This window comes from Lutra lutra, chromosome 10 (genome assembly GCF_902655055.1).
Source record: "Lutra lutra chromosome 10, mLutLut1.2, whole genome shotgun sequence".
In the NCBI taxonomy this organism is placed as follows: Eukaryota; Metazoa; Chordata; class Mammalia; order Carnivora; family Mustelidae; genus Lutra; species Lutra lutra.
The window spans coordinates 52804218-52824119 of NC_062287.1; the positions used below are offsets into that span (position 1 = coordinate 52804218).

The following is a 19902-nucleotide window of genomic DNA, read 5'->3' on the forward strand; positions in this document are numbered from 1 at the left end:
TTTATTCATCCAGTCTTCTGTTGACAAACATTTAGGTTATTTTAGACTCTTTAGTATTTTGAATAAACTAGCTATTCACTTTGAATGAACAAGTTTTCTTTTTTTCCTAATAGGATGAGTAATATGAACCATCTTAAGAAATCTCTTATTCATAAAGTTAGACTGAGGTAGGTAATTTAATGCTTGTTTGATTCATGGCAGTAGCAATAAAATAATTACAGATTTTTTTTAAGGCTACTCTATCTTTATATTCTAGTCTGATGTATATAACTCAGTCACTTAATGACATAAACTGGGATTAGACTCTCGTAACCCTCAGCTTCTCTGGGTCCAGAAAGGCAAAAAGAGGTGTTATAATGAGTGTTTGTTTATTTTCTTTTCAAGAACAGACTCACTGAAAGTTATGATCTAAATCTTGTAGTAAAACATTTCTTATCTTTTGGGTAGATATAACTTTCTGATGCCCAAGGACTTTGTTCCCATGCCAGTTTGGATTAGAAAAGGGAGAAACTCTAACCTTACTTATCAGTTTCTCTTTGAATAACAGTGTGAGGATTGAGAAAAGAAAACTATAGTATAAGGCTTTCTTTTAGTATGTTATTTTACAACCCATGGGAGAGTAGGAGGTGAAGAGCTGGAATAGCTCAAAGTGAAACCTAGAAAGGAAGGGGTGGAGGTAAGGGTTATAAAATGATATAATTAAAACTTAATTAGGTTGAAATTTCTTTCTATCAAAGTTCCTTCACAAATTCCTTTCTCTGCTTCACAAAGATGTAATTTCATTTATAATTGTATATCTGTCCTTTATTTAAGGTCAAATAAATAACAATCTTATCAAGATTTTCTGCATCCTTCTGCAAAACTGTTTTTAAGGATGTGTTCTAGGTTAGATTTTTCTTAAACTGGGGTCTTCAGGTCCCCAGGTCTAGAGATACATACTTAGCAGTCTGAGAGTTCTACTTATGTTTTAATTTAGACTTGTGTTTAAGCAGTGTGGCTTAAAACAGTATTTTACTACACATTAAATGAAAACTTGTCTTTTGCTATGATAACTCACAATCATAGACATTTTCCTAAAGTAAGGCTTTACTTTCTTTTTTATTGTGGGAAAATAGATATAATCTTTTTTTTTTAATAATTTTTTTTAAAAAAGATTTTATTTATTTATTTGTCAGAGAGAGAGGGACAGAGAGAGCACAAGCAGGGGGACAGGCAGGCAGAGGGAGAAGCAGGCTCCCCACTGAGCAAGGAGCCAAATGTGGGAATCTATCCCAGGACCCTGGGATCATGACCTGAGCTGAAGGCAGACACTCAACCGACTGAGTCACCTGGGCTTCCCTAAAATTTACTCTTTTAACCATTTTTAAGTGTATAGTTAATTGGCATCAAGTACATTCACATGGTTATGTTGACTTTAATTTCTCACAGTAGTATCTCTTAAAATGGAATTTTCAAGAGTGTTGGAAAATTTCAAAAAAATTCTTTCCCTTTAAAAAGAGTTTGTGGGGTGGGCGCCTGGGTGGCTCAGCTGGTTGGGCCACTGCTTTCAGCTCAGGTCATGATCCTGGAGTCCCAGGATTGAGTCCCGAGTACCGCACTGGGCTCTCAGCTCTGCAGGGAGTCTGCTTCTCCCTCTGACCTTCTCCCCTCTCATGTTCTCTCTCACTCTTTCTCTTTCTCAAATAAATAAATAAATAAATAAATAAATAAAATCTTAAAAAAAAAAAAAAAAAGAGTTTGTGGGGTGCCTGCCTGGCTCCATCAGTTAAGTGCCTGCCTTTGGCTCAGGTCATGATCTCTGAGTCCTGGGATTGAGCCCCTTGTCTGGATCCCTGCTCAGCAGGGAATCTGCTTCTCCCTCTCTCTCTGCCACTACCCCTGCTTGTGCTCCCATGTGCACGATCTCTCTGTGCCAAATAAATAAATAAAATATTTTAAAAAATAAAAAAGTTTGTATATTACTCAGGATTAGGAGTCGGTATTCTAGGTTATAAATTCCACTCACGATATGGATTCTTTCTCTTTTTTAAAATTTCTATTTTGAGAGAGAGAGACAGAGAAAGAGCGCACACCTGAGCAGGGACGGGCAGAGGGCGAAAGAGCAAGAGAATCCTAAGCAGGCTCCAGGTTCAGTACAGAGCCCAAAGGGGGACTCAATTCCAGTGACCCTGAAATCAAGAGTTGGAGGTTTAACCAACTGAGCCACCCAGGCACCTTTAGATTTTTTTCTCTCTTGATAAAAATGATTATTTTTTTCTTTAGCTAACAAGAATGATATAGACCATTATGTTTCTTTCCTGAAATACAGAACAAAATTCAATAATTGTAAGCATTTTCTCTGTTCCTAATATAGTTATTTGCCTATACTGTATATTTTACCTTTGTAATCACAAATTTTCTGATTTTACATGGGTTATATCATACCTTGTTTCAAATTCTTTTTAAGTAGTTTTAAAAAATTTTTAAAGATTTTTTAAAAATTCTGAAATTTAAAAAAATTTTATAAAATTTTAGCTTAAAAATTTTTTAAAAAGATTTTATTTATTTATTTGACAGAGGAAGACACAGTGATAGAGGGAACACAAGCAGGGGGAGTGGCAGAGGGAGAAGCAGGCTTCCCGCTGAGCAGGGGGCCCAATGCAGGGTTGGATCTCAATACACTCGGATCATGACCTGAGCTAAAGGCAGATGCTTAATGACTGAGACACCCAGGCTTCCCTTTAAAATTTTTTTTAAGATTTAATTTATTTATTTGACAGAGAGAGAGAGGGAGAGAGAAAGAGAGCACAAGTAGGGGGAGGAGCAGAGGGAGAAGCAGCAGGAGCCAGCTCCATTCCAGGACCCCAAGATCTTAACCTGAGCTGAAGGCAGGCGCTTAACTGAGCCACCCAGGAGCCCTTAACATTTTTTTTTTTTTTAAGTAGTTTTCAAGCCCAGCATGGGGCCCAAGGATAGGCTTGAACTCTCCATCCTGAGATCAAGACTTGATCTGATATCAAGAGTGGGATGCTTAATTGACTGAACCACCCAGGCTCCCCAGTACTATTTAAGTTTAAAATGCACAATGAAAATTCTGGCTCAGGGGCCCCTGGGTGGCTCAGTGGGTTAAAGCCTCTGCCTTCGGTGGGGGTCATGATCTCAGGGTCCTGGGATAGGGCCACATTGGGATCTCTGCTCGGTGGGGAGCCTGCTTCCCGCCCCCCCCCCCCCCCCCCCCCGCCTGCCTCTGCCTACTTGTGATCTCTGTCTGTCAAATAAATAAATAAAATCTTAAAAAAAAAAAAAAAGAGGGACGCCTGGGTGGCTCAGTGGATTAAAGCCTCTGTCTTCGGCTCAGGTCATGATCCCAGGGTCCTGGGATCAAGCCCCGCATGGGTCTCTCTGCTCAGCAGGAGCCTGCTTCCCCCACTCTCTCTCTCTGCCTGTCTCTCTGCCTAATTCTGATCTGTCAAATAAATAAATAAAATCTTAAAAAAAAAAAAGAAAATTCTGGTTCAAAGTAATAGACTATATAAATCATAGGAGAATTCAATCTAAATTTCAGAAATTCTTTTATTCAGTAATAGCAACTAACGTTTTAAAAATAGTTGCAGTGAATGTGCCTGGGCATTGTGCTAATCAATTACCCGGAATAGCTAGTAAAACTCTATGATGTAAGTACTGGTATCACCCCCACTTCACAGTTTCCAAGAAATGAAGAATCTTCTGCAAAGGCCTGAAGCACTTTTTTTTTTTTTAAAGACTTTATTTATTTGACAGAGAGATATCACAAGCAGGCAGAGAGGCAGGCAGAGAGAGAGGAGGAAGCAGGCTCCCCAAGGAGCAGAGAGCCCGTTGTGGGGCTCGATCCCAGGACCGTGGGATCATGACCTGAGCCGAAGGCAGAGGCTTTAACCCAGGGAGCCACCCAGGCGCCGTCTGAAGCACTTTTGTTAGGACTCACGTACGGCTGACTTCCAAAGCTCAGACTTCTAACCATAGTGCACCTTGAATCCATTACTTTGCATGATTGATGGTTTTCTGAGATTCTTTGTGGTGCTCACTTCTGGCCCCAACGAAGTCGAACCCTGTTTTCTAACAATTGTTTTACTCTTCCACCAAGTCGCTTATTCTGTCAGTCCTTTTAGTGGAGTCCTAGCCCACCCTCTGACCCTGGTCCCCCTAAAAAGTCTCGTCCCATGAGATCCTCGTGCCTCAAGAGTCCCTTCCCCTCCCACCTTGGCAACCACAGCAGGACCCTGTACCCTCATACCTTCGTCTGCCTGAAGAGTTGGTCCCTTCAGACCATGATATCCTACCAGGGCCCCAACTCCTCAGACAGGTGATACTAGCAGAGCCATTCCCTCGGGCTCTCGCCCCCCAGAGTCCTCAGACTCTGTTTTCCAGCACGGCTGAGATTCTTGTACCCAGAAGACAGCAATACCCCTCACAAAGCTTCGCAGGCACTTCTCCCTACAAAGGTCCTATCCCAACCCCTAAGTAAAGGGCACTTCTCTACCTTTCCCTTTCCAAACTTCTCCCAGAATAATGCGGGTTTTTTTTTCCCTATTCTTCCCTTTTTCTGCTTCTTATTCACGCTCCCCAACTTCCCCCACCATCTGGTGGCCGGGTTTCAGTTCCCGGAGCTCCCCCAAAACTTACCCAACGTCCTCTCTTCAGGAGAGTTGCGATCCCAAGCGGCTCCGCGCTTTACCTCTCACCTTGGTTAGCTCGGGCCCTCTCGCTAGACTCTCGCTCCACTCGCCCCGCCCTGAAAGCGCATTTCAGCCAGTCTTCGCCCGAAGCCCCGCCCCCTCCAGACCTATTGGCCACCACTCGAAAAAGTCCCGCCTCTTCAGCTTCCAGTCCTCCTCCCTGCCCCGCTTCCCTTGTTTTCATTCCCCCTGTCACACGAGGCAGTGGCAAACCCAAGGTGGGAGGGGCGAAGTAAAGGGTGGGACAGGGGGTGCGGAAAGAGGGCGGAAAGTGAAAGGCATAGAGCGCCTCTCTTTCCCCCGTCTGACTCGGTTCTCTACTGCTCCGAGCAGCCGTTGTATTGTGGGATCGCGGCGCCGTGCCGGAGACGCTCGGAACCACAGGGGAGCCCGCTCACTAGCGCCTCCTGTTGTCCGTAAGGCTACCCTGCCATTCCTCGGAGCCCAACTCCCTCCACCCCCCCATCGCCTCCTCCTCCATCCTCCAGTTCAAAATGGCGGCGGCGGCAGCAGCGGCGGCGGCGATGGCTCCTCCGGGCTGCCCGGGTTCGTGCCCCAACTTCGCCGTTGTCTGCTCTTTCCTGGAGCGCTACGGGCCGCTGCTCGACCTGCCTGAGTTGCCGTTTCCCGAGCTAGAGCGAGTGCTGCAGGCGCCGCCGCCGGACGTCGGCAGTGGAGAAGGTAAGCAAGGGGCCCGAACGCCCGGCGGGAAGCGGCCCTGGCACGCTCCTTCTCTCCTCTCTTCATGGACCTCCCAGGCCTTAGCGGCTCTGTCCTTCCCCTGGGGCGCCGCTCCGCCCGGCCCGGCTTCTCCGCCCAGCCCCCAGGGTCTTGGGCAGTGGGGAGGCGGGGCAGAGACCCCCTAGGGCCACTGGGCCTGGCGCGGAGCGGAGGTGGGGGCGTTTTTGCAGGCTAGGTGTGGGCTGGGGGCGTGGAGTGGTCATTGTGCTGGTCGGCGGCCCCTGGGACTGTTCTCCCGCGGCAGTGGCCGGTCCTCCACCCCTTCTTCCCCTGGGTGGCGGGGGAAGGGGAGCGCAGGTTCCGGCCAGCTTTGCGCTTTTCTCCTCCTCCCCTCCCTTGCTCCTTCCCCTCCTCCCACCATCCTCCCCACCATCTCGGGGGAGGCTGGGCTCATCTTCTCGGGGCGCCCCTTTCTCTCCCTCCACCTGGGTGGGCGGGGGCCAGCGGACACTTCAGCTCTCCCTCCCTCTAGTGGGAACTCCCCCGAGAGAGTCGCTCTCGTCTCTCTTCCCTTCCCCTCGAGGGCTGGTTTAACCCCCAAAACTCCTTCCTCAGAGTAGGGAGGTTTGCTCCTCCCCCATGGGAGGGGGTCTTCCTCCATTCTCGCTTTGGGGGTCGAAGTCGGTTCAGCTTCTCCACTTTGGAGGGTAGAGGGTTAATTTTTCCTCCCCCATAGTTTCCTCCTCCCTCTCCCCACCTCCCCCCAAATAATAGGAAAGCATCTCCCCACTTTTCTAATCCCTTCCCCCTTCATCTTGGCAGCAGGGCTTAGGGGAAGAAGTCGCCCTCCCATTTGCAGGGTGGGGTGGGGTGGTTAGTATGTAGGCTGGAGGAGGGGCTCAGACGGAGGGGGAAACAGTTGAAGAAGGTGCTTGTTGCTCATGTTTCTCTCTCTGGTGCTGCTGGTCTATTATTGGTGTTCGCAAGTGGTGCTCCTTCCACATAAGGCCACCGCGCGGGTGCAGGGCGCATGCTCTGCCCGGCCCCATTGAAACTTCCTGCTGCTGCTGCTGGTTCTTTCGCTGGAGCATCTCAGCGCTGTGCCTGCTGCCTCCAGCCTTTACACTGATCGCGTACACTTACGCTTTATTTATTCCCGATCCATGTCTCTCGTTTCCTGGCATATTTCTTCCTTCAGAGGAGGTTTTTTTTTGTTTGTTTGTTTGTTTTGTTTCTTTTCTTTTTTTCTTTTCTTTTTTTTTCTCCCTGTGTTCTGAGCATTGCCTTTATATGGGAACAGCTCTTGGCTGGAAAAGAGACGTTTTCCAAATAGATGTTTTGTTTTGTTTTGTTTTTTGGCCCGTATTAGGTTGCTAAAGTGGACTGGGTATTGTATAAGACAGATAGCTATTTCCGTTCTAAGAAAAGAAGGTTGCTCTTCACTTCTCAATGGAATTGAAGAAGTTTGTTAACCGAATGTATTTACATTTCTAGGAAGGGTCCAGGTGTGAAGTTTTTCAAAATAATAGCTTATAGAGTAAATGTTGTGGCTACTAAAGACTCAGGTTAATATAGCAGTTATGGTACAGGCCTATATCTCTTCTTACCCATAGCCCAAATCTCTATCCTTAACAAACTGTGGCATATAATAGGGTAGGGTTTTTTTTAAGATTTTATTTATTTATTTGACAGGCAGAGATTACAAGTAGGCAGAGAGGCAGGCAGAGAGAGAGGAGGAAGCAGGCTCCCTGCCAAGCAGAGAGCCTGATGCAGGGCTCTATCCCAGGATACTGGGATCATGACCTGAGCCGAAGGCAGAGGCTTTAACCCACTGAGCCACCCAGGCACCCCCCCCCCTTTTTTTTTATTGTTGTTGTTTTTAAATTAGAGAGAGTGAGAATCCACAAGCAAGGGGGAATGGCAGAGGGAGAGGGAGAGGGAGAAACAGGCTCCCTGCTGAACAGTAAGCGTGACAAGGGGCTGGGTCCCAGGACCCTGGCATCATGGCCTGAGCCAAAGGCATACTGGCTGACTGAGCCACCCAGTCGCTCCTAAAAGGGTAATTTTTAAATGTGGTATAAAATAGGAGTGATGAGTTACATTATATAAAGACTTCCCTGCAGAATTTCTTTAACACTTTAGCTTCCCAATATAGTTAATTATCGAATTACATTTATGTTCAAGTTTTAGAGAAGTAGTCACTGTGAAGTAGAATGCCTTAATAAATTGCTTTTAGGATACCTTTGGAAGTAATAGTAATATATGTATCTGAGAGAAATTTGGGAATTTGGGGAAAAGGATAGTTGGCAAATTGTTTTTGGAATTTGCTTGGACCAAGTTTAAAGGCAGGCATAGACCTGTGATGGCAAGACAAGTTGTCTTGCCTTCCATTCCTTTTAAGTATTTTGGCCACCGCATTTGGCTTGTTATAGAAGAAAAGGGTAGAAGGGTCAGTTTGATAGTTCCTGTTACCTTTCCATCTAGAGTTGAACAGTGGACTGCCAGCTAAGTGAAAAATGAGAAATATTCTGGGCTGAGAGATTATACCAGTGGGCTCAGCCACTGTATCTATAATAATAGATCTTGTCATAATGTGATTTAAGAATAATTATTAATTAATGCTACACAGTTCCACATACTTGGCAAATGAAAAGTCTCTGCAGGTAAAATGCCGTTACTGTTCAGGGAAAAGATTTTCAGGCCTTTGGTGATGGTTAACCTACTTGTAACAGGTAGATTAAACAATACTGGTCCAACCAACAAGATTTGTACTGAGTCTTTTTGGAAAGGAGTTGTGTACTAGAAAGAATGAAAAGACACTGGTTTTAGGGGCACCTGGGTGGCTCAGTGGGTTAAGCCTCTGCCTTCAGCTTGGGTCATGATCCCAGGGTCCTGGGATCGAGCCCTACATCGGGCTCTCTGCTCAGTGGGGAGCCTGCCTCTCTGCCTACTTGTGATCTCTGTCAAATAAATAAATAAAATCTTAAAAAAAAAAAAAAGACACTGGTTTTAGCATGGAACAGTAATATATAAGTTGTAGAAAAAATTACTTAATTTCTGTATACCTCGTCTCCTGAGTAAATAGAGATAATATCTCAGGATCAAATGAAATATTTCAAAAATCCTTTCATAAACCAAGCACTTACAGTGTTCTTGTATTACAGATTTTTTTTTTTTAAAGATTTTATTTATTTATTTGACAGAGAGATCACAAGCAGGCAGAGAGGCAAGCAGAGAGAGAGGAGGAAGCAGGCTCCCTGCTGAGCAGAGAGCCCGATGCGGGGCTCGATCCCAGGACTCCGAGATCATGACCTGAGCCGAAGGCAGCGGCTTAACCCACTGAACCACCCAGGCGCCCCAGTATTACAGATTTTTTAAAAAGGTTTTATTTATTTGACAGAGAGAGAGATGGTGAGAGAGGGAACATAAGCAAGGGGAGTGGGTGAGGGAGAAGCAGACTCTCCCCTCCCATCCTCACAAGGAGCCCAATGCGAGGCTCCATCCCAGGGCCACCGGGACCATGACCTGAGCCAAAGGCAGATGCCCAAAAACTGAGCCACTGAGGCGCCCCTGTATTACAAGTTTTATTAAAGATGTTTGTGGGATAGAAGATACACCAGTGCATTTGGAATTAAAATGTTAAATTCTTAGCATGTTATGAGACTAAGGGTATGAGCACAAGTATAATATTGAGCTATTATGCTATTTGGGAAAAGTCTTTGTTACAATCAATTGAGTTTTGCTCTATGTGAAATTGTATTTTTTTTTAAAGATTTTATTTATTTATTTGATAGAGATCACAAGTAGGCAGAGCAACAGGCAGAGAGAGAGGGAGAAGCAGACTCCCTGCTGAGCAGAGAGCCTGATGTGGGGCTAGATCCCAGGACCCTGGGATCATGACCCGAGCCGAAGGCAGAGGCTTTAACCCACTGAGCCACCCAGGCGCCCCAATGTGAAATTGTATTTTTTTTTTTTAAAGATTTTTATTTATTTGACAGAGAGAAATCACAAGTAAGCAGAGAGGCAGGCAGAGAGAGAGGAGGAAGCAGGCTCCCTGCTGAGCAGAAAGCCCGATGTGGGGCTCGAACTCAGGACCTGGGATCATGACCTGAGCCGAAGGCAGCGGCTTAACCCACTGAGCCACCCAGGCGCCCCTGAAATTGTATTTTTAAAAGGAAGTTCTTAGTGCTGCTGAATCCTAGTTTATAAAACTTTTGGTTTTTCCTAGTGTGATTGTCCACTAAAAGGTGCTTTTGGAACTATATTCTTCTGAGTTACCAGTTTAAAAACCTTTTACCTAGTCATTTTTGTCATGGGTATAGCAACATTATGGCATCCTTTGAAGGAGACTGTAGTTCTCTATATTGTCATTGTTTAAGCACTTTATAATCTTTTCCCTAAAAATTTGTACATAAGTTTTTATTTGACATTGTGACTTCAGCTTAGAATGTTTATTTGGTTTAAATGTGAATGATTTAATAACAACTGGCATTTATTGAGCATTTATTGTGTACAGATATCATCTCATTTGTCATAACTGTTCTTTGAGGTTGGTACTATTACTCCTATTTGGCAGGCATAGATTAGTTTCTATGCCCGGTACCCAAGATTATACAATATCTGATTTCTTTTTTTTTTTTTTTTTCTTTTTTTAAAGATTTATTTATTTATTTTAGAGGCAGGAGGGGAGAGAGTGCATGTGCTCACTTGTATAGTGCGGGGAGAGGGAGAGAGAATCTCAAGCCGACTTCTTGGTGAGCGTGGTGCCTATCTTGGACCTCCAACCCAGGACCTTGAGATCATGCCCTGAGCCAAAAACAAGAGTCAGATGCTTAATCAGCTGAGCCACCCAGCACTCCTAGAATATGATTTCTAACCTAGGTCTGTCTGAGTGCAAAGCCACAAAATTATATAATACTTGCTAGGGGCCATGTTCCCAACACTACACTAAGATACCCCAGCGTATTGTCACCAACTTACAGAGGTACCGTGTGGTTGTTCAAATTTTCAAAGAACATATAGCAGTACTTGACATCTGTTGGTTGCCAGGTAAATTACTAGCTTCACATAGTTCCTGATTTGAACATAAGAATGTGCTACATTCCTTTGGATGATGTGTCTCTGTGAAGTTGGATTTTTGGAGGTTGCTGTGACAAAGTGCAAATACTGCATGATGATCATTGAGAAATAGGAAATAAGAATAGCAGTGTCCAATTTCATTCCAGGGTTTGAGAAGTAGTGCATTGCGTAACCATAATATGCATTCTGGAAGTACGGAATTCCGATCATTTAAGAATGAAGTAAAAACTTTTTTTTTTTTAAGCTAAGGTAGATGAGTTTTTCAAATCACTACTAACAACTTGATAAATGGAACTCTTAGTATTTCTTGGCCTAGTGCTGTTGTGAAAAAATACTGAAATACTGAAGGTGTTAGGAACTTAGAAAGTTTGGGAACTGGTGCTCTAGAAATTATCATTGAGTTTTGTTGCCAGAAAGAAAGGAGTACAATGTCCATTTTGACTTTATTTTGCAGGGAAGACAACCAAGATGGAGAGATTGATTTCAAGGGTATGTAGCTAACCATTAGTCTATTCAGACCATCCCCTTTAGAGTCCTCCTATATTCTGAAACAATCGGGAAAATTTAGATTTCTTGTTGCTGTAAGGTAGAATAGGAAAAGAATGTGCTAACTGAAAGGTTTTTTTTTTTTTTTTTTTTTTTTAAGATTTTATTTATTTATTTGTCAGAGAGCAGGAGCAGGGAAAGGGGCAGAGGGAGAATTCAGGCTCCCCACTGGGCAAGGAGCCTTATCTAGGACTTGATTTCAGGATACTGAGATCATGACCTGAGCCTAAGGCAGACTCTTAATTGATTGAGCCACCCAGGTATTTTTGAAGGTGTTTTTTGTTTTTGTTTTTATTTAAAAAAAAATTTTTTTTTTTTTTTTACGTAATCTCTATACCCACAGTGGGGCCAGAACTCATAACCCCAAGACTAAGAGTCACATACTTCACCTACTGAGCCAACCAGGTGCCCCTGAAGGTGGTGGTTTTTTTTTTTTTTTTAAAGATTTTATTTATTTATTTGACAGACAGAGATCACAGGCAGGCAGAGAGGCAGGCAGAGAGAGGAAGGGAAGCAGGCTCTCTGCTGAGCAGAGAGCCCGATGTGGGGCTCGATCCCAGGACCCTGAGATCATGACCTGAGCCGAAGGCAGAGGCTTTAACCCGCTGAGCCACCCAGGCGCCCCATGAAGGTGGTGTTTGATCCCCACTCCCTCTTGGTCTTCTTTTGCTCTCCTAATTCTGTGCTCTGTATGGACTTCTCCAGCTTCTGCCTGACTAAAAGTGGATGATTGGGAGGTATGAATACAAGAAAAAATGGACATTGTCTTTGTGGGATTACTAACAGCCAAGGCTCCCAAGTATCTTTGCTCTCCTTAACAGGACTTTTCTTTTTCAAGAGGAAAATGCACTTTTTCATTCTTTAAAAGTAGTCTTTGTGTAGGTATTGGTTGAAAAGTTACTTATATCTAATAACAGTCTTAATTATTAAGGTATGTGTGGGTAATATGATTCCCCTGGTTGGTACTATGGTTGACTGAGTTATTTGTACGGTATTAATAAGTTGAATCATTTGTTTTGGGTTTGATTTTTTTTTTCTCCTTAAGATTTTATTTTACCAGTGCACTTTTAGTTTTGGTTTGTTTTTTTTGCATTTTTAAATGATTTGACATACAGCTCTTACAGTCAAATGTCAAGTACAAAAGAATGTACCTTTTATGTATAACTGGAGTTATGACCAGGACTCCCACTGGTGCTAATTGAATCATGAGACAATTGTTTTTAGGTGAATTCTGTAAAGCAGAAAGATGACTTTACCGTAACTAGAGCCACTATCTGTTGCTTTAAGCAAAAGATCTTACCAGATACATGTGCCAAGAGTTGCATGGATCTAACAGTGGTAGAACATTAATGGTAGCATTGCTGGAACCAGAGCCTCTTTTGGTTGAAAATGTCCAGTTATGGTTCTTCTACTTTTGAATAAAGTGATATTCTTTAGACATTTATTAGAAGGAAAGAGAGAGATGTATTTCTTTTCCATCATTTTTGGTATATCACAGAGTTGAGGTTTCCAGAAGTTGTGGAGGTTTGGAGGGAGGTTGCTGGCATTGTCCCAGGACAGGATTTTTCTGGCTAAATTGGGTTTGTTAGACCAAACGGATTTACTTATTTTTTAATTGCTAAGAAATTTCCCTTGAAATTTGTCCGTGTTTTAAAATCTCTGCTTGAAAGGTAAGCATTTAGCTACTTCATTTACTTAATATGTGTACTGAATGTCTGCTATATGCTAAGTACTGTGAACATTTTAGGGATTGTTGTTTAAAAACACATTAAATGTGGGCTTTCTTTTAAGGATTTTCTAATCTAGCAGGAAGTAGCTAAGTAGAGCTTAAGTTAAAATCGCCATTAAAAGGCTAATTTTTTCCTCTGAGATTTTATCAAGTGCAGTAATAGTCTATGAATTCTAGCCTATAAATTAATAGACTAAAAATATCTCTATGGCAATTTTATGGTGAGATGTACAAGCACATGCAGTGTGGAAAAGTAAGAACAGTTCAGGCCCAAAGTACATCTTAACCTGACTCATATATTCGAGGAAGATATTTACGTGTGTTCCTAGTTTTAAGAAAATTTCTTTGGCTCTCTTCCTGATGAATATAATCTTAGTATATTATGCCTTGGTGGTTTTGTTTTGTTTTGTTTTTCTTTATGGTAATCCCATTATGAAGGGTAGCAGAGTGTTTTCTATTTTTGTGTGTATATGTATGTTATAATTTTCATAGTATCAAGTAATTGCTTGAGAGAGTAATCTGGGGCTTCATTTAAATTTTATTTGTTCTTTCAACAAATGGTAATTGATTACCTACTATATTCCAGGCACATTTATACTCTGGGGATACATTAATGAAAAAGATAAGATCTTTCCCTCAAACTTGCCATAGTTTACTGGCAAAGATAGACAATGAAGCAGTAATTTGGATTTTTAAAAAAATTATATGGACAAGTAATATGTGCACGTTGTAATGATGTATATTTTAGCAAACTTTGTTTTATAAGTTGTTTAGCTCTCTGTTTATTCTATGCCCTTTACCCTGTATTTGTGCATGTTTATCTTAATTATATTCTGAATGATAGGATTATAGGTTTTTCTTTTTTTTTTCTTCACATTTCATTTCTTGTACTAATTATGTACTTCTTTGGTAATAACCAAAGTATATATATATTTAAAAGTAGTCTTCTATCAAAAAGTGAAATGGGTGAAGGTGGTTAAAAGGTACACATTTCCATTTACAAAATAAGTAAGTCATGGAGATAGAATGTACAGATGATGATTACATTTAATAATACTGTTTTGTATATTGGAAAGTTGCTAAGAGAGTATATCATAAAAGTTCTCATCAGAAGAAAAAAAATTTATAACTATGTGTTGTGATGACTGTTAACTAGGCTTTTGTAATGATCATTTTGCAGTATATATAAATACTGAATCATGTTGTATACCTGAAACTAATATGATATTTTTTGTCAACCAGAACTTTTTTTAGAAGTTCCAAAAAAATCTTCCAAGGCTTTTTATAAAAGGAAAATTGAGTTGCTTCTTTTGTTTACTTTTAATTCTGAATTACCTCTCACAGCGACTATTACCATCATCCACTTAAGTCACCTGGATCAGAAACTGAGGAACCATCTTACACTTTAACCTCTTACATACTTTCTACTTCCAAGTTTTGAATCTGTTCCTTTTCTCTTCCTTCCTTCCTTTCTTCCTTTTCTTTCTTTTTCTGTGTGACAGAGAAAAAGGGGGGAACAGCAGAGGGAGGAGGGAGAAGCAGGCTTTGCACTGAGCAGGGAGCCTGATATGGGGCTTAATCCCAAGACCCTGGGATCATGACCTGAGCCAAAGGCAGACGCTTAACCAATAGCCAGCTAGATGCCACTTGAATCCATTTCTTTATCCTCTTTTATATTCAGCCTCAGTTTTCTATCATTGTTGCTGTTGTTTTAGTCATGCTGAGCTGGTTGCAGGTCTCTGAATATATGAAAGCTTATTTCGTACTTTATTCCTTTTCCTCATCCTCCTACTTGAGTTGAATATTGTCTCCCCATCTTCCCTTGCCTGCTCACTGTACTCCTACCCATCATTAATCTGCTCTTTAAGCATCAGATGCTCTGGGAAATTTTTCCTGCTGCTTTTCTAAGTTAAATTAACCACTTGGCCTCCTCACCCCACATGAGCTCTTTTTTTTTTTTAAGATTTTATTTATTTGTTTGACAGAGAGAGATCACAAGTAAGCAGAGAGAGAGAGGGAAGCAGGCTCCCCGTTGAGCAGAAAGCCCAACACGGGCCGAGATCCCAGGACCCCAAGATCGTGACCTGAGCTGAAGGCAGCGGCCCAAATAGGTTTTATAGAACAGTGCTTGTAAGCACTTAGTCTAGCCTCCTTTCAAGATTGTAAGCTCCTTTTTTTTTTAAGAGGAAGGGAGAAGGGGTAGGGGAAGAGAGAGGGAGAGAGAGAATCTTAAGCAGGCTCCATGCACAGCACAAAGCCCATGTGGGGCTTGATCTTGGGATCCTGAGATCATGACCTAAGCAGGCGCCCGGAGACAGTAAACTTCTCGAGGGCAGGAATAAATGTTTATGAAATGAATATTATTTCCAAGTTCATTATAGGACTGTTCTATTCTAAGCCTTTTTTTTTTTTTTGAAGAATTAAATCTGACAAAAACTCTTAAGTAAACATTTGCCAAACAGGGAAATAAGATTCTTTCCGTTGCTAGTTGGAAGTAATTGAGATATTGGTTAGTGCTAGCATGTGAAGTGACCAAATTTCATGTCCCATTTCATTAGATATAATAGCGTATTTAAAATGAATGCATGAGGGCATCTGGGTGGTTCAGTCAGTTAAGTGACTGACTTCAGCTCAGGTCATGATCCCAGAGTCCTGGAATTGAGCCCTGTGTTGGGCTCCCAGCTCAGAGGGGAGCCTCCTTCTCCTTCTACCCCCTGCTCATGCTCTCTCTTACTTTCTTAAATAAATGAAATATTTTAAAAAAATCAGTTAAACGAATGCATGTAGGGACACCAGGGTAGCTCAGTCCATTAAGCACCAGACTCTTGATTTCGGCTCAGGTCGTGGTTTCAGAGTCATGAGATTGAACACTGTGTAGGGCTCTGTGCTCAGCTGGGAGTCTGATTCTCTCCCTCTGTCCTTCCCCACCTTGAATGCTCCTACATGGGTACGTGTGCGTGTCCTCTCTCTCTCAAATAAATAAATCTTAAAAAAAAAAATGCATGTAATTGGAAGTTAAAACCTAGTCTGTGATAGTCTAATGTAGGGGTGGGCAAACTGTACCTTATAGGCCAAATCTGGCCCATTGATTGTGTTTATAAAGAAAGTTTTATTGGTGCACAGCCAACTAATATGTTTACATGTTGTCTATGGCTGCTTTCACACTGAAATGGCAGAGGCAAGTGATCATGGTGGAGAACATATAGCCTGCATGACCAACAGTATTTTCTGGCCCTTCACAGGAAAATTGCTGATCCCTATTCTAGTGAAGGGATAGAATCGGTGAAGATGGAATTCTAGTGAAGGTCTGTCAGGATAAGGTTTATAAATGGTGATGCCATCAGCTTAGGTGGGAAGATAGAACTTAAAATAGTTATTAACCAGTTCATTATAGGACTGTTCTAGTCTGAACCTTTTTTTTTTTTTTTTTTTTTTTAAAAGGTTACTCAGGGACAGAGGGTCGGGGAGAACATACTAGAGATGACTAGTATGTAGAACCGCTTTACTAGTAGGTAGAACTGTATCTTGAGCATTAATTTTATTGGGAAAGTGCAGAGTGTTGGTTTATAAAGCTTTGGCACTTAGAATGTTAGGTATGTCAGGGAGTTCTATTTATTTATTTATTTACTAACTTATTTAAATTAGTAGGCTCTGCAACCAACATGGGGCTTGAACTCAGGACCCTGAGATCAAGGCGCATGCTCTGCTGACAGCCAGCCAGGCACCCCTCAGGGAGTTTATTTTGATATTTGTATTCCTTTTTTCCTGATCATCCTCACGGTTAACTATGCAAATAAATGTAATTGCCATTTCCTCAGTGTTCAAATATTAAAAGTCTTTTAGGGAAAAAAAGTAGAATAAATTACTCCAAATTGTAGTTTCCTTTTGGTGTTTGAAATTTTGGGATATAGCAAGATTGTAGCACATTGGAGAACTTTGTCTAATAAGAAATACAGTGGAGTTTAATTTATATTCCCATTAAACTCCTGCCAAACTTTTCTTTATTAGAACCATGAAAGAAGCCATCTTCAGTAGTGCTAACTTGGGCTGGCATCTGAACCCAGACATTCTGTAACGTTCCTTATTTTAGAGATTTCTTTGTGTGTGTGTCCTATAAATTTTGATTGTTATCTGCTGGTTTATCCTTGTCTTTTATCTTCATGGCCTTATTATTTTATAGTCCTTTATCTTTTCTTCTATGTTTAACTGGTTTGATTCATCGTGAGAACTATGTCTTACCCTTTTTCCTTTCTATTTTCCCTTATTTTGGACCTCAATTTCCAACTTTAAGTATCTTTTCCATTTCCATCTTTTTTAGAAATAAGAATAAATTATATGAATACAAAAATGAGGGGCTTTGGAGTGTATGGACTCTAACATAATTTTATTTATGTTTATTTTTATTTATGTTATGTTTATTATTCTTATTTCTTAGAAATAAGAATAAATTATATAAATACAAAAATGAGGGGCTTTGGAGTGTATGGACTCTAACATAATTTTCTAGGTTAACCTAGCAAAGGTTAACTGCCTTTAGTAATAATTTTACAGTTATTAGAGCTTACTGTTGAGCCAGGCTCTATAGTACAGTGTTCTCCCAAGATTACTTTAAATAATCCTCACAACCGCTCTGTTCTCTTTACAGATAAAGCAACTGAGTCTTAGAGAAGTAAAGTAATTTCCTGAACTCACACAACATGAAAGCGTTAGAGGAACATTTGATACAAAGATAGTTCATAGTGTTTAGGAATTTAAAAATGGGTAAATCTGGCTTCAGAGCCCTAGTTCTTAACCACTCACTGTACTATCTGTCCCCTCCATTATGATTTTAGGATTGTAATGTAATCCTCCATACCATGGTCTTGGTCTGAACACTGAGCAATGATTTGAACAATTAGGCTTCTTCTTCTTCTTCTACTTTTTAAAAAAGATTTTATTTATTTATGACAGAGAGAGAGAGAGAGCGAGAGAGGGAGCACAAGCAGGGGGAGCTGGAGAGGGAGAAGTAGGAATGTCTGTTTTAATTTACTTGTCCTGCTACTTCTTCAGGTTCTGTCTTTAAGTCTGTTTTGCCTGGTATTAGTATAGCCACTCCAGCTGTCTCTTGGTTACTCCTTTGCATGATATATCTTTTTCATCCTTTTTTTTTTTTTTTTTTTTTTTTATTTGACAGACAGAGATACAAGTCGGCAAGAGAGGCAGGCAGGGCTAGAGAGGAGGTAGCAGGCTCTCCGCAGAGCAGAGAGCCCGATGTGGGGCTCGATCCCAGGACCCTGGGATCATGACCTGAGCCGAAAGCAGAGGCTTTAACCCACTGAGCCACCCAGGCACCCCTCTTTTTCATCCTTTTAATCTCATGTCTCTTTGATTACAAAGTATGTGTCTTGTAAACAAAATATATTTGTATCATATTTGTAAGAATCTAATTATGCAAGGAATTATAAAGAAGTATAACTGCTGTAATAGAGGAGGTACTTTGGGAGTATAAAAGAGCACTTACCTACCTTTGTCCCAGTGGTATAGCATCACTGTAGTCAGTATAGAAATTTGAACAGTTGACTAGGAGATGGATAAGCATTCCAGGTAGGGAAGAACCTGAGAAAAGCCACAAAAGCCTGTACCCCACCTGAGCCACCCAGGCGCCCCTGCTCTTTACCTTTCTTAATTAAAAGAAAATTCCCAGCCCCCCCCCCCCAGAATTGTTCATATCTTCTCCACTATGAGTCACCTGAAATTCTTACTTCTAAAAGTAAAATTTGGGGCACCTGGGTGGCTCAGTGGATTAAGCTGCTGCCTTCCGCTCGGGTCATGATCTCAGGGTCTGGGGATCGAGCCCAGCATCAGGCTCTCTGCTCAGCAGGGAGCCTGCTTCCTCCTCTCTCTCTGCCTGACTCTCTGCCTACTTGTGATCTTGCTCTCTTTCAAATAAATAAAATCTTAAAAGTAAAATTTCTTGAGTTGTTGGAAAGGCAGTGGGTAGCTTGAGAGCGGGGTCATTCAGCCCTAGGTCATTATTATAGAATTGGTGAGATATGAATTGGGGCACTGGCTGTGGAGGGCTAGAGAAGTTCCCAGGTTTCTGGCATAGAGAGTAGTCAGTTAATATTTCCATTTATTGAAGAAAGAAATAGCCAGACAGGTCCAGGTTTTATGGGGGAAAGGTGTGATTCTCTGTTGTAAAAAATTCAGGATTCTAATAACACATATGAGCACTATTAGAAAAACTAGCCATGTTATTTTATAGCTTACTAAAAGCTCACTCTGAATAAACAGATAATGCCAGTCTATCTGATTTTACAGCTCTTTTGGTTTTTGTGAATTATTTAAGCTCCTGTACCTGTATATACTATACATTATGTTAAATATACATTTAATGTTTTGTTAAGGACAGTTTTTTATAGTGCCTTATTTATATACTTAAGATAATTAAAATTAGCTTTATTAAACTTGTCTTGGCATTGGTGTCCAGTTGTATTCTTTTATAGGTAAAGCTTTCTATAACTGAGCAACTCTGTCATTTTTATTTCCAAAAAAATCCATAAAAGTATTTGTTAAATTGTAGAGATTGCTGTGTTCTCTTGCATAAAGATTTGATAGCTGTTGGACATATTTTCCGTTTCCCCCTTACCTATGAAGAAACAAATGGAAATTCATATAAACTGAAATGCCACCTTATAGGGAAAAAGGAATGTCAGATAGTGTGGATTGAATCTATTATATAAATGAGAAACATATAAGTAAACTGTGTGTCATTTGTGTGAGTTGATAGTTGATGAGTAATTCTTTTTTTTTTTTTTTTAAGATTTTATTTATTTATTTGACAGACAGAGATCACAAGTAGGCAGAGAGGCAGTCAGAGAGAGAGAGGGGGAAGCAGGCTCCCTGCCGAGGACCCTGAGATCATGACCCGAGCCGAAGGCAGAGGCTTTAACCCACTGAGCCACCCAGGCGTCCCTGATGAGTAATTCTTAATTAATTTTGAAAGATTCTCTAGCAGAAATGTTTGAGCTGTTTTCTGTTTTCGGAGTGACTCTTTTCCCACTGTTACACATGCTATTAGACACCATGTGGTAACTCAGACTTATAATGTTTCTTGAGTTATAATTAAACTCTGGTCTTTCGCCATTTAATTAGTGAGAAATATCTCCACCATCTTGAAAGACAAAATGTTAC

At 41.3% G+C, this 19902-nt stretch overlaps 2 protein-coding genes across 3 annotated transcripts in view; one reads left to right on the plus strand and one right to left on the minus strand.

Moving 5' to 3' along the window:
* Nucleotides 1-4786, minus strand: part of AAMDC (adipogenesis associated Mth938 domain containing) — a 42032-nt gene extending 37246 nt beyond the window's left edge. Inside the window, exon 1 of the mRNA XM_047693917.1 lies at nucleotides 4642-4786. The gene's annotated coding sequence lies outside the window, so the exon portion shown is untranslated. The remainder of the gene's footprint in view (nucleotides 1-4641) is intronic.
* A 153-nt stretch (nucleotides 4787-4939) lies between these two features.
* Nucleotides 4940-19902, plus strand: part of RSF1 (remodeling and spacing factor 1) — a 162695-nt gene continuing 147732 nt past the window's right edge. Inside the window, exon 1 of one of the 2 annotated variants that reach the window (XM_047693907.1) lies at nucleotides 4940-5375. In XM_047693907.1, coding sequence (XP_047549863.1) covers nucleotides 5189-5375 — 187 coding nt within the window. In that variant the 5' untranslated portion in view covers nucleotides 4940-5188. The remainder of the gene's footprint in view (nucleotides 5376-19902) is intronic. The other variant, XM_047693906.1, reaches the window with a different exon arrangement.